The 15,747-nt window shown below is 36.2% G+C and overlaps 1 protein-coding gene across 1 annotated transcript in view; it reads left to right on the top strand.

Moving 5' to 3' along the window:
* Positions 1-5,810: 5,810 nt before the first annotated feature.
* LOC124607080 (BUB3-interacting and GLEBS motif-containing protein ZNF207) overlaps positions 5,811-15,747 on the top strand; it is a 73,839-nt gene continuing 63,902 nt past the window's right edge. Inside the window, exons 1-2 of the mRNA XM_047139259.1 lie at positions 5,811-5,960; positions 14,007-14,133. Coding sequence (XP_046995215.1) covers positions 5,920-5,960; positions 14,007-14,133 — 168 coding nt within the window. The 5' untranslated portion in view covers positions 5,811-5,919. The remainder of the gene's footprint in view (positions 5,961-14,006; positions 14,134-15,747) is intronic.

Here is a 15,747-nt window from a genome sequence, read left to right as displayed (position 1 = left end):
TTATTTCATTTAAAATGTCACTAAAAGTAGATCTGATGATATTCTAGAATTTAGGATAAAATTCCTTTGGGAGGCAATTCTGTCCAGGTGATTGCCACTGTACTAAAATCAGCTGAAATCAAATATTATCATTATTTGTGAGCTCCCCGTTAAAAACTTGAATCATTTCACCTATCTAAGCTGCAATTGTTTCATTAGATATTGTTCATAAATTTTATAGGTTTTTGCAAACAATTTCGTTTTGGTTTGTGAGTAACCTCCCACTGCCTGTTTCCAGGCCTTCAGAAACTGTTAAACTGAAATTTTTCTGGTACCTGAACAAATGGTATACTTATGTCAGTTCGTCTTTAATAATTGATTTGGTGTTTCATTGGATCTTGGTACCTTCCATTTGTTTCCATTTAATACTCACCAGTTTAGAATTTATTTGTTATACTTCCTGAATGAGTGTGTCTGTCACATTGAATTTGTCATATAGTCCCTCAGTACGTGCAGTAGAACACAAATGTCCTCTTTATCTCTCTTTGTCTTAATTTTGATTTGGCTAAACTGGTGCAACATTCTGCTTTAGTAGAATATTTATTTACTAAGTGTAAACAGGCATCCCATATTTCGCTAACGGGAAGAGGAAATTAGTCTTTAACGTCCCATCAGCAATTAAGTCATTAGAGACAGAACCCAAGCTCAGATCAGGGAAGGATGGGGAAGGAAATCAGCAGTCACCTTTCAAAGGAACCATCCCGGATTCTATCAGAAGCAATTTAGAGGAACCTGAATCAAAATGGCCAGATGTTGGTTTGAACTGACGTTATCCACAATGTTTCGCTATAAATTCGACTACTTCGCTGTCTTCCAAATGCGAAATGTTGAGCATCCAGTAGGACTTACACATTTTGGTGGGCTATTTCTCTAAGTTTGCATTTACTTTTAGATTAGATAAATTAGATTCAGTCTTCATTCCATAGACCCAAAAATGAGATGATTATTGTGGGTGTGGAACAAGTCAGAAAGTATAACATAAAAAACATAAAACATTTGAATATAATACTCACTATCTGGATTATTTATCATGAGACTGTCAAAATACGTGAATACATTACTGTAAACTGGAACTGCTAATATTTACAGCAAGAACTTTAATAAATTTATCATACACAAAATACCTTATCTTCACTGTTGTGACTAAGTGCTCTGAAAACTGAAATCAAAGACATTGTTACTTAAACGGTTCTAACAGTCCGTGTTAAGATAGTCGTCTCTAAAGGTAGTAGGAGTTGTCTAACCAAAAGTCTTTCAAACTCTATTGAAACTATGCTTTATCTGAAAGTAAACTTTTAATGGTTGCTGTCAGTTTATTGGAAATGTGTGTTCCTGAATACTGAACCCCTTTTTGGACCAAGGTAAGTGATTTTAAGTCTTTATGTACGTTGTTCTTGTTCCTAGTAATGCCATTATGGACTGCAGAATTGGTTGGAAATAGAGATTTATCACTTGTAACAAATTTAATTCATGAATAAATGTACTGAAAAGCTGTGGTTAGAATACCGAGTTCCTTGAGCAGGTTTCTGCATGGTATCCTTGAATTTACACCACAAATGGATCTTATTACACACTTTTCCATACTAAATGCTTTTGCTTTGTTTGATGAGTTACACCGGAATATGATCCCATATGATGTAATAGAATGATAGTAAGCAAAGTTTGCAAGGTTTTTTTGTTTTGTATTTCCTATATCTGACATCATTATGATTGCAAATACAGACTTGTTTAGGCTTCCAATGGTTTTAAGTCCCAATGGTCAGAGAAACAAGCTGCAAGGATTCTTTCACATGTAATTTAGAATGCATACATTCTGACTAGCTGGCTGCACGAAGTTGAAGTGAAAAACCTATATTTCACTAAGGTGAGATGCTTCAAAAACGTGTATTTCACTAAGGTGAGATGCTTCAGTTCCCAAGTGTCATTCAGTTTCATGTAGGTAACTAGGTGACGCAGCTCCTTGAAAAGTTTAAGTTCACAGACTGGTCCTTTTTGTTTAATACATAGTAAAAATCGCTGGCTATTAAAAGGTTTTGGGGGTTTCTTCTCCAAGATAAATAATATCTTCTTTGTAAAAAAGTGAGTTTCTCTAACCTTTTGCTGTCAATAGATGACATGTACATGTTTGTTAAGGGGACATCATAAACAGAACAATCTAACACTCGACCTGAATATAAAGTCCTGATAATGTATACTGGAGTTCCATCTCTTGATAAGATAACTGTACCTGTGCAGTGTTCAAGTGCTGCATTCGATATTGTTTTAAAACCAAGTATTGATAAATGTGCAGTGTTCAAGTGCTGCAATCGATATTGTTTTAAAACCAAGTATTGATAAATGGAAAATAGTAACTTCGTTTAATATAACTATATCAGCTTCTAAATCATAAATGAACTGTTGTAAACATGCAGTTTTTAATTCTATTAATATTCAGGGAGAGTATTTCATAAGCTTGACTCATAGTCACAGAGAAGCTCAGTAATGTTGACTAATCGATCGTTCTCTCAATTCATATCCATTTGAGTTTCAGACTGGAATTCTCTTCTGTGAATTGCAGTACTAACATCTTTAGAGTCTTTGTTTTTGTTTTCTTCTGTACTACTTTGACAAGTGGCTGTATTTGTTTTACACCACCCACCATTCATGAACTTCTCAGCAGGTGGAGGTGTCAGAGGGCCTTGACCAATGTTAGAATCCATTTGTTCTCGAATCTTTTCTTGTGTAATCATCACACATGTATTTTCCTCAACAGGTAATCTGCTTACACTTTCCCTTTCGTTTCCTTCTTGTTTGTTTTCACTAAATCTTTTGTCATGGTGGTTATGGGTTTGGAAGGGACACTTTTCTATTAGTGCACAAGCACTGATATCTTTGTTTTGCTTCTATAGGGATCGTACTTGCGGTTGTGCTTTTTTTGGTTTGGCGACTTGCAGTTGCATGTGCAGCTTCAAACTGACCTATTATGGCGCAACACCTGCCTGTGGATTGGTCAGTGTGGTGTCCTGAGCTGTTGCCTCCCTTGTCACTACTATAGGTTTTTATCCGTTCATTTCATGGACTAGTTTTGGACTCTGTTGCTGCATGATCTGTTCTAAATTGGGTAAGTCGTTGTCCGTTCTGCTTATGTCATATGCTCGACGCCTCTTGTTTTCAAGCAGTTCTGCATCAGGTATAAAGAGTGGCTTTTCTGCTTCTGGATTGGAGAATAACAGAGGAAAACATGCAGGTGGTAATGTTGGCTCCTGTTGTACTGCTGCACTAGGACTTGACCCTTCCTTATTTACCACTTGGTTCACCATCACGAGATCAGCTAGCGTCAGTATGTTGCATTGCTGTAACGATTTTTTTCTAAAACGAGAACTCGTCTGGGGCAATTCGTTCTTTCATGACCACTTTCATCATAGATAAAACATGTGTTTATCTGTCATTCATAAGTAAGAAGCACCTTGTATAACAAGCAAATAGATGACAGTGAACATTTTGCCTGACATGCGTTTCAGCCGACCTGATACCGCCAAAAGTTTGAAATTTATGTTGCCTGTACCAGCATTAATCACAGATTTGTTACATTTCTCCATAATTGGTTAAAACCTCTTTTAAGTATGGTAACTATTCTCAACTATAGGAGGTAGATTAAATGCGTGTACATTTTTGTGCCCTATGTCAGCCTTTGAAATCTTGCTCACAGGGACCTTGCGTTGACGGAATCTTTCTTCCATGTGTAAGCAGAATCCTTTCTAGCAACGCAGGGTTTAGGAGTTTTACGAAAAAACAGTGGAGTGTTGTATCATAGTAAGCATTATGTTCTTGATCTGATGTGATTCCAGCAACTTACATGCTCCAGTCGTGGACTTCTAGTAAACTTGGTTGAACATTTTTTGTTGGCTTGTCAATTCGAAACAGAGTGTGCTGGGAAACATTCTTTATAGCAGGGCCTAGTAATTTTTTCAATACTGTTATGTAAGATTGTGTCACAGGACAGTACTGAGGGAAATTATGCTAGCAACTTCTTTTGCATGTCAGAATAGTGAGAGAGATTTCAAAATACAAAGCAAGGAGCATTGAGAATTTTGCTTCAGTTATGTATGTGCTGTCACCTCAGTTATAAAGAGATTTCTATCAGTAGCATTGAAAGAGGAATTGGATAAAGCTCTGTGTTGATGCCTCCAGCCATTTCCCTCATCCTTGCTTTTAGTTTCTCATTAACGTGTGACTGCTATCTTCTTCCTCCTTCTCCTTATCCGTCAATAGAAGATAGCGACGATATGATGCATTTATTTTTATTTGTTCTATGAACCACAGTATGTATTAGTCGATCTGCACTTGATAATCCTATTCACTACTTTATGTTATCTAACTAAGATATTCTTCTTAGCGCTTTTCTTCTTTTTTCCTCAATCACCTCGTCTATTATCGACGGCGTAAACGTGTATTTGATGTTAAAAAAGGTATGTCGTATGTATGCAGTTTTTCTTCTTTTAAATGCTGTTAATATTTCTCTCTGTTTGCATTTTCTTTGCGATGCTTTGGTGATGGTTACTCTTGCTGTCCATGCTATTTTAGGTGTTCTGTGGTAAATTCACAAGAAAAGCCTTTATCTGCCTTACCATTATCATATTTAGTGTCGGTCCTTTAGAAATACGTCGAAGTGCAGCACAGACCAGATGTAGCACCTTACACATTGTAATGTAAGATTTAGGTCAAAGTATGTACTTGTAAGAATTTTCTGAAAATTTATTAATGGCTTATGCGTGTTCTCTATGTAGCACTTTCTCTCCATTTTTCTGATCTGAAGTCCTCACAGAGCGACGTTCCAGGTTACTTAAACTCGTCTACTCTTTGTATTAAGGAGTCGTTGAATCGCAGATTTGCATTAGTAGAGGAGCCAGGCTGCCGTGTGACATTCACAATATTCGTCTTTTTGGTGGTAATATTGTAACCTATAACATTGCTGTAGCCCTGATGTCCTACTAGACTAGTTGTTGAAGTTCATTTAAACAATCAGAAACAAATACTATATCGTCAGGATAGCGAATGCTGTTGATGAAGACTCCGTTAACATTTTCCCCTTTTCCTATATCGTCAAATGCTTCTTGAAAAATCTCTCTCGGGACAAATTGATGTGTGCTTGTAGGACAGTTCTACAGATATTTATCAAGTCGGTGAGCTCATTATCTAACTTAAAATGTGGCACCTGATTCCAATGTAAGCTCTCTATAAGGCAGATGTCTTTCTGATCTATAAGAATTCAGCTATACAGTTCAATAAATTTAGCTTAAACTCTGTAGAACAGTGACATGTATCCGCCATTTTAAAATCCACTGCTCACATACAGACAAGTGACGCTAGGCTGGACAAATAACTCACTCGAACGCAACTCGCACACCAGATCTCTGGAGATCTCCTGTTAGTTATGTATTTTTGTTATGTATGTTAGTTATCTATGTTAGTTATGTATTTTGAAATCTCTTTCATTATGCTGACATGCAACGTTTATGTGACTAATGTCCACAGATTTGTGCAGTTTTCCAAGTTTGCACACAACTCGTATCTGCGCAAATCTCCTGTTCATATGCAACAATCTGTCTGCGGAGACGTTATGTACACGAATAGATCGTTGAATGTAATGAGACGCCAGGCAATAAGTCTGGAACAAGTAGTTGTTGCGTATGCATGTGCAAGTTTACAATGCCTGCTGAAACGTGTCAACGCTAAAAACCTTGAGTGTATAATTTTTATCTTTGGATGTTTAGGCATACGTCAAAGATGCGAAATTAAGTATATCCTGGACGCCATGTTACTCAGGAATATTGGGTGCCGTTGTTAACAGATTTAGTTTAATATAGTTTCATAAAGTGTAAAAATTTAACTTTTTCTGATATGGGTCGCAAGAAGAAGAAGCTGTCCAAACCTTGGTGCTGGTATCCTTTAGCAGAAGTTATACATTTTTATTGTAATTGCGTATTTGTTCCGAATTAGCTCCAATTTTAGTATTAGTAAATAGAACTATGTGTAATCAAGTTGAGGTAGTTTGTAGACTGGGATGTTTCAAATTAATAATCAACACCTGTGCATCCGTTGCAAAGTTTTTGAGTGCTAATATGTGTAGTTTTGAAGGAGGGTATTATTTACTATCATAGACAGTGTTTGTGTTGTATAACTATTTATTTTGAGAGCTAAAGCTGTATTTAAATTTTGTGTGTTCATCCCATTGGTTTTGTGGAGCTCAAGCTGTATTAAAGTTGTCCGAGTTCATCTCAGTGGTTTTGTGCTGTCTGGCATATAGTAGGCCTAATGGATTCTTACGTACTAGTGGTGTAGAATGTTTATGACAGAGGCATTGTTGGTTGGTATAAGTGGAATATTGGAGTTATAAAGTGATTATCTCGAAATTATAATTTTATCTCTGCTAATGGGTATTAGTCAATTCAGATGGTTGATGAACTGTAAATATAAGAAACATTTATTATAGAGTTTGTGATTGATGTGATCAATTTTGTTATTGACAAAGAAAGTAGTTATGTTGCACAAACTCTTGTGGACAGAGATGCAATTCGACTATTTTGTTTAGTTGTAAGGCAAATTATGTGTACAATTTTGATGACACGATGAGTAAAGCAGTTCTTTGTGTGACATCACTAGATGCTGCTGGCCTGTAGTTAATAGCAGGACCTGTACATACATTGCTCATTCTTTGAGTGATTGGTATTTAGAAGTGTAGAATTTTGCTAATATATTTTGAGAGGGAAGTCATTTTTTATTTGAAGGTTGCATAGGATGCAATATGAAATTGTTTTAGTGGATTCTGTCAAAGACATGAGTTTTACGGGTCAAGTTTCCATACCTTTCAGACTCTGGCCGAAAATTAAATATCTAGGATATTCAAAGAATGCAAACCATTTGACTGAAGTAGAGCAGATTTTTCAGTATATTTCACCTCTTGACTAAAAGTATTTTTAAGTAGTTCATGACAATTTGCTGGAAATATGGGTTGAGGAAAGGAGTTTTTTGTTTGTTATACACATTACCTTTAAACTGTTATTTTTGGCTTTAAATGTTTGGTATTATTTACTGGGGCAACCAAATTTGAAAAATTAAAACAGTGATTAAATGTCTTTAAATGGGAGCACTACTTTTTACCTGATAGTTAACAGGATCACCAGAATCTTCTACAGATGGTATCATCGGTTGTGGTATGCCCTTGCCTGGAAGTGTCTGATGTGCCCATTTGTGAAAGCTCTGTTGTTTAAAGTGGACTCTGAACCCTGGTTCAACTTTGCATTTTTCATTGTCATGTGTGAAAGAAGCAGTGAGTGACAGGAAACATCCTAGCGTTGACTAGGGATTGAAACTTTTGTTCCTGACCATTGACGTAGGAAACATGCAGCAAATGTCATAAACAACGTGGCGACTAAACATACCAGTGATGATTTTCCAAATGGGCTAAGCTACATATCAGTCTGCACAGCAACCAGGTTTTTTAGTATCACATTCAGTGGCTTCACTAACACCACCAACAACTTACCAACTTAACCTAGACCTCAAGCAAAGCTACAGATAAGTCTTTCACCAAAACAAGGTTTTTTTAATTTCTCAGTTGTTTGATTTGCCAACTAATAACAAAACTGCTAATACACACACCAAAATGTGACTTCACAGCAATCATTAGCATTATGTCATTAGGCAAAGCTGATGATCCTTTTCTTGTTGTTTTTCTTGGCCCGAAGCTTGGATCTATGTTGCTGAAATCTAACAGTTAACCACTGTGCACACTGGATGAAGTGGTAATATACTAAGTATTTCAGAGGAAAGTATTGTTGTTTTAGATAGTGGGCACTGTACTTTGTCATGTAACAAATACTTCTCAAATATGTTAAACTGATTTGTAAGTGTGGGTTCAAACATAAGGAAAGTTTATAATTATAGATTTTTACTGTCAGTAGGCAGGCCTCTTCTGATATCCAATTTGTGATACATTTTTGGGTGAACTTCACAAAGAGCTCCATTTCTTGGTGGTATCGAGCAGATGTAGCTAATGCATCTGGTTGGAGGTAGCCAATCAACATCTGTTAACGATATATGTCTTCATGCCTCAGACATACAAATTAATCTCATTTTGTGGATAATCTTTTATCACACACTGCTTTTACCCTGTATACAAATGTAAAAAATTAAGATATTCACTTGGTATGTTGAAATATTGTAAATGAATTTGTCTGAAATATGAGAATCTTTGTTGTGGTGACGAAATTATGATTTACTCGCATTGCATGGACAGCCATTCTTTATTTCTGATTTTGCTATGTGCAGGAGTTCCTTTGATTGATGTATTCAGTACTGCTGCACAGCCTGCATTGAAATAAATAAATGATTTTCTCTCAGAGGTGGAATGTACGTTGTTGTGACAATGATCTGTACCATAGCTAGAGATCTGGGTTATGTTGAAAGGTGAGTGTTTCGCTGTGAGTTGGAGAAGACAACAGATATGATTACCAAATTCATGTTCTGGTGACAGACTGTAACTGGAATAAAATAACTATAATGTATCGTAAACTCCTGGAACATTAAACAGTACCCAGTAAGTGAAAGAAAGCACTGTTCAGACATGTCTACAACAAGAGTAGCAGAAATGACCCCTGGAACTACTGTCCTACATCCTTGACATTAGTTTGTTGTTGTAGATTCTGAGAACATGTTCTGAGCTCAAACATGCTGAGGTATGGTATGTCAAACAGAATGACCTCCTCCTGGCGAGTTAACATGGATTCTAAAAACATCAATCATTTGAAACCCAACTCGCACTTTCCTCGCATGCCGTACTGAAAGCCATACATGAAGACAGTCAGGTAGAGGCAGTATTTCTCTATATCCAAAAAGCATCTGAGTCAATATCACATTTATGCTTTTCATCAAAAGTACGATTGTATGGAGTAACAAGCAATATTTGTTACTAGATTGAGGATTTTTTTGTATGGAGGACGCTACAAGTTATATTGGAGACCCACCAACAGGCGTAGAACAAGGTGTAATATGCTCCGGGACAACTGGGAAATCTGAGAAAAATCCCATTCATTTTTTCGTCTGGGAAAGACCTGGGAATTTCTGATTGGTTTGGTTTCCAGTTAAATTTTTGTAATTTTGACTGGTAAGAACTGGTACTCTTAACAGTTTTGCTTTAGCCCACTACTGCAGAATAATACTGCAGCAATAAAACACAAATGAGAGAATAACAGCAAAATAAAACTTTCGTTGCAAAGAAAATGCACCATTTACAACAACAAAATGCGGTGGAGATAAAAGTGTCTGGTGACAGCAAAATGTGTAAAATGATATGAAATACTTTGTAACAACAAACTGCTTTCAGTGCCTCGTTTCAATGAGTGTGATGTCGCAAATGTTTACATTTTCAACAGTTTGCAGGAAAATATTGTAATAGTGGTTTGAGAAGTGTTACTTTCAAAATAAATTTCCTTTTATGATAGATGAATTATGTTACATTTGAGAATGAATGATTAATTTTTTAAACCACGGAGCGTTAGACTTTCATGCAAAACTAAACACTGGGGGCCAGACACTTGGAAAAATTTTGAACCCATAAGACCAGTCATGTACGGCATTACTTAAAATTTTTGGCTTATTTGTGTTTGTTATATCTTAAATAAACAGCTGAATGCAAGGGGAAGCTACAGCTATAATTTTTCCTGAGGATATGCAGCTCTACTGCCTGGTTAAACGATGGTGGCATCGTCTAGGGTATAATATTCTGGAGGTAAAATAGTCCCGCATTTGGAGCTTCGAGTGGGGTCTACTCTCGAGGATGTTCTCATCAGGAGATAGAAAACTGGGATTCTATAAATTGGAAAGTGGAATGTTAGAGCCCTTAATTGGGTAGGTAGGCTAGATAATTTAAAAAAGGAAAGTGATAGGTTTAAAGTTAGATATTGGGGGAATTAGTCTGGTGGCAGGAGGAACAGAATTTCTGATCAAGTGAATTCAGGGTTATAAATACAAGATCAAATAGGGATAATGCTGGAGTAATTTTGATAATGAATAAGAAAACAGGAATGTGGGTAAGCTGCTATGAACAGTAGTGACTACGTCATCTTAGCCAAGATATACAGAAAGCCCACACTGACCACAGTGGTATAAGTTTATGTACCATCTATCTCCACATATGATGAGGAGATTGAATAAATATATGATCAGATAAAAGAAGTCATTCAGGTAGTTAAGGGAGACAAAAATTTGTGATGGGGGGACTGGAATTCAATAATAGAAAAAGGAAGAGAAGGAAAAATAGGAGATGAAAATGGAGTGGGAGAATGGAAAGAAGAGGAAACCACATGGTAGAATCTTGTACAGAGTATAATTTAATCATTACTACCTCTCGTTTTAGGAGTCATGAAAAACATTGTATACGTGGAAGAGAACAGGAAATACTAATACGAATTCTTTACAGAAGACTGGAAGATCAGTTTTGATTTGGAGAAATGTAGCAACACGAGGGAGTTCTGACTCAATGGCTTATCTTAGAAGATAGGTTATGGAAAAGTAAATCTGTGTTTATAGCATTTGTAGACTTGGAGAAGGCTTTTGTCAGTTGACTTGAATACTCTGTTTCAAATTCTGAAGGTAGCAGGAGTAAAATACATAGAACAAAATGCCACTTACAACTTGTACGGAAATCAGACTGTAGAAATGAGACTGGAGAGGCGTGGAAAGGAAGCAATGATTGATTGAGAAGGGGGTGAGACAGGGTTATAGCTTATCCCTGAAGTTATTCAATCTGTGCATTGAGCGAGTACTAAAGGAAACCCAAGAAAAATTTGGAGAAGGAATTAAAGTTCAGGGACAAGAAATAAAAACTTTGAAGTTTGCTGATGACATTGTTATACTGTCAGAGGCAGCAAAGGACTTGTAAGAGCAATTGAACAGAATGGACAGTGTCTTGAAAGGATATAAGATGAACATCAACAAATGCAAAACAAGGATGACAAATGTAACAGAGTTAAATCAGGTGACGCTGAGGGAATCAGATTAGGAAATGAGATCCTTATAATAATAGATGAGTTGTATTATCTGGTTAGCAGGATAACTGATGATGGCCAAAGTAGGGAGGATATAAAATGTAGATTGGCAGTTGCAAGAAAAATGTTTCTGAAGAAGAGAAATTTGCTAACATCGAATGTAGATTTAAGTGTTAAAAAGTCTTTTCTAAAAGTATTTGTATGGAGTGTAGTCAGGTATGGAAGTGAAACACGGACAATAAAAAGTATAGATAAGAAGAGAATAGAAGCCATTGAAATATGGTGCTACAGAAGAATGCTGAATATTAGAAGCATGAAGTGAGTTTTTGAACAATTTCACACGATTGGTTTTCCCATGGAAAAGTTGAAGTGGTCAATGGAAAATGTATTCAGCCCGGTAACCCATGAAATCCTAAGTGCACTGCAGTGAAATTTATAATCCCGCTTCTCAGAGATTTTCAACTTCAATTGAAGCTGTGCTCTTGGGATACTGCCTATCCACACCCTCAGGGAAAAAAACTACAAAAACTTTTTGATGATCCATATCATATGTGAAAGCTTAGCTTCTCTTGTAGCTGTGCTGTATGTTTATATATTTAAACAATTAACTTTGCCCATTTAGTGTTGGTGCTGCTTAACAATGATGTTGCTGCTGGATGGTGAGATCACGTGACATGAGCTATGATTGGCTGACAAAAACATATGGCAATATAGATTACAGTGCCTCGGAAGTTATCGTATTGTATTTCATGGAATTGATGTGTATACTTTCATAATACGAAAATATGCTGTGGAAATGTTGCCACACATCAAAGATCTTTTCCTCGTTTTTTGCTGGGTTTCATTTCCGAAAGTGCCAGGAAGCTCTATGCCAGTGTATAAAATCTTTACAACTCAAAGGATGTGTAAGTTTTACGGGGATATTTTCTGTCGCTCGACACAGAAGAAAAGTATTTTCCCCAGGGGTATAGTGTATTTTCACCTGGAAAAAAGTATATTTTCATCCGACAAACCGAATGAGGTGGTGCCAGGAGGATGACAGTTCTGTTTGGTCCCCTCCCTCAAACCAACCAGTTGCCTGTCAAAAAGTTTTTTTTACGTGGGAAATATTTTTTCTTGTTCACATATAGACTGTAGACGTAACATCGGGTGTGCCCCAGGGAAGTGTGTTGGGATGTTTACTGTTCACATTTTATGTTAATGACCTTGTGAACAATATTGATAATCTTGGACACTTCACAGATGATGCAGTTATCTATAATGATGTACTGTCTGAAAGAAATTGCATAAATATTCTGTCATATTTCAAAGAGTTGCAAAAGATTGGCAACTTTCTTAGATGTTCAGAAATATAAAATTGTGCAATTCACAAAATGAAAAGAACGTGATATCTTAAGATTGTGGAATAGAAAAGTCACGTACATTAGAATATTGCTTAAAGAAGGCCAGCATGAATTATCACATGTTTGTTTCACCCATAGGAGAGTCACAGAGACTAAAGAAACTGAACTGGCAGACTCTTTGAAGGTAGATGTAACAAATCCTGAGAAAGCCTACTAACAAAGTTTTCAAGAACTGGCTTTATATTATGACTCTATGAATATACTGCAGCCCCCTATGTATTGCTCCCATAAGGATCATGAGGATGAGATTGGATTAATTACAGCATGCACACAGACATTTAAATAACCATTCTTCCCACACTGCACACACAAATTGCACAGGGGAAATACCTAGTAACTGGTCCAATGGAACATACACCTGCCCTGCACTTAACAGTAGTTTACAGAGTATAAATGTGTATTGTATTGTGGAGGGGGAGGGGGGTGATGACACGATCTGGCAAGCATTCAGCCATGCTAGATAATGCTCTTTATGTACAGGCAAAACACAAAGTACGTGGCTCTAGAGAAAGAACAACACTTGGCTCTTACCATTCAGCTCACTGAAAAATTACTCACAAAATTATTTTTATCGGAGTATAATTGTAGTGTAGTTTGAGGTCTAGACCAGATCCGAGCTAGCTGTTCACAGGACATCTACCAGTGCAGCAACCAATCAGAACATGAGTTGGCTACCTCATTTGCCAATTATTAGTCAGCTGGGAATGACAATTACAATCTTCAACACAATTTTTCTTTTTGTACTGGCTTAGTTTCTCTTTACAGTATGTTCTGTTTACTGAACGTGCTAAGCCAACTGAAAGTGTTTAGGTATGTGGCACTTCTATTAGTACCATTTGAAGTGAACTTAATATTGCACGTTAACAGGGGACACTTGAACATAATTGGTATTGAAACACACATGTGCTGTTCTGAAGCCATATTAGATTTGTGCATAATGGTGAACAGACCATGAGCTCACTAATGTGCTCAACATACAGTTACTTTGTTGTTCTGTTCCAGGTATAGGTTAGGTTGGAAAGTGACAACTAGGTTGGCTGTTGCCGAAGCCAATGAATGTGAATGTGAAATTGTCGTTGAGGCGATGGACTGATGTGTAGTGTAGCCAGAGGTCTTTTTTGTCCAGAAGCTAATAGCTTCATTTTCCAATATTTTCTGTTTACTTGCTCCAGAATCCTGCAGTATATGTGGCAGTGACAGAAATGCCAAGCCGTTGCTCACAGGAAATTAAAACTCAACTAATAATTTATTATGTGCTAGTGTGTATTTGTTTATGCAAATGAAAGGTTTTCCATAAAAATTCAGTTTGATCACCTTCTAGCGTGTAGGATGTTAAGGTGGTGTATAATAAATACTTAATGCTTACTCTGTGTGGTAAGAACTAGTCCATCCTTCCCATATTATTATTGTTATTATTATTATTATTATTATTATTACATGTAGGTTTTATTAATTGTAATGTCACAGTGCTGTCTTCAGCTTAAGAATGTTGTTTTGCTCTGTAAACTTTTTTTATGTTATTTCCTTAATAACTTTGGTATTGTAACCGAGAATTTGATGATGAAAAAATTCTCATCCAGCATCAAAAGGCAAAGCATTTTAAATGTCACATTTGTCACAAGAAACTCTATACTGGACCCGGATTATCGATACATTGCATGCAGGTAAGAAATTTTGTGAGCATTTGGAAAGAAAAGAGTACTGTCGCACTCTGTGTGGACACTATCTGTATATTTTTGAGAGATGTATGTGCTTTTTCATTATGCTATCAAATTTTATCAGTATCGTCATGCAATATGGCAGTAGGCTGTTACGGTAATAAATGTGTTGCACAGTGGACGTTGGAACATACATTGTCAGTTTAAAGTTTAAGATGATTTCCTAGCTTGATTTTTCACAAAGGAAACTGGTTATTACAGAATTAATTCATTCAATGCGACATTTTGGGTGCAGATTATGTTGGCTTCTCAAATAATTGGCTTTTGTCTAAAGGTGCTTGTACTGCTTAATAGAAACTCACTTATGTTAAAATTTTTGTTCAAAATTTCAAAACAAACTTTTAAGAAATGTTGATCAGAGCATGCTAGACAAAATTTCTATCTTCTGAGGGCAGTCACTTCCTTGGTAGATGTGAAATTCATTTTAATCTTGTTAAATTAAATGTAGACTAGAGAAACAAGGATTATAAACATAAGGCCTTTTGTTAGCAAAAGATTCAGTTATTCATTTGTTTCGTTGAGTTACCTGAAGACCTGTGTAAATGATATTATACAGATGTAAAGAGGGCAAATGTGTGATAATAGCATCAGTAAACAGTATTAAACAATTCTGTAAGCTACTTAATTGAAGATGGTGCTTTGAAAGTTTTGTTCATAGTATGTACAGTGTCATGCCCATGGCATAACAATTGGTTTTGTGTGATAGGCTGTCAGTAGTCCAGAGATACGGAAAATAATGTTGCAGTTACTGTGTTCCTCAGCATAACCTTTCAGAGTGGAACGTGATTTGAATAGTTAGAACATTGTTTGAAGTCCTGTAATACTGGTTAGGTTCAAGCTCTACTAGATTATGGGACGATTTAAGATAATTTTCTTTTTTTCTTTTCACCATTGTAATCATGAAAGATATTACAGCTGTGTAAATTGTCACCTGCGAGCAGTTGGTGCTCGGAATGAATGTGGCATAGTAAAGTTTGCAACTAATGAAGCTTTTAGTGCAGCCACTCAAGTTGTTATTGACTAGTTGAAAATTGTCAGAATTAGACTTTCCTCATTTTACCCTAGAACACTAAGGGGGAACATTACATAGTTACTAAACTGTCGTTAATTGTACTACTCCATATTTTACTCAAAGGAAGCCATAATTTATAGTTTATGCACTAATTAAATACAATTATAAGGCCTCCAACGGCATGTAACATACAAAATAGGTACAAAATGTCTTGCTTTACACCCTATACCGAAAATACCAGACTGGGGAACCATGAATTTGTACCAACTGCAATTGTAAATTTTACGAGAGTTTACTAATCTGTTGTTAATTACCATTTTATGAGGGGAGCAAGCATTAAGATCTTGTAGAACATTCTAGCTGTGTGTCATTTTATTTCTTAATGTTTGCCAATATGCCTCAATTTATTATATCTGAATTCATTGTTTCAAAATGATTGATTGATACCATATTGTGTTCTTTTACACAACATTGCGTTGTTTGGTGTATTGTTTAATATCTTTCGTAAACACTTATTCCCTTATCTACTTAACCATTACCTTGAAGAG

The sequence above is a fragment of the Schistocerca americana genome, chromosome 3, assembly GCF_021461395.2.
Source record: "Schistocerca americana isolate TAMUIC-IGC-003095 chromosome 3, iqSchAmer2.1, whole genome shotgun sequence".
NCBI classification, from domain to species: Eukaryota; Metazoa; Arthropoda; class Insecta; order Orthoptera; family Acrididae; genus Schistocerca; species Schistocerca americana.
Note: the sequence above shows the minus strand (reverse complement) of the source record. Positions and strands in the feature narration are given on the sequence as shown.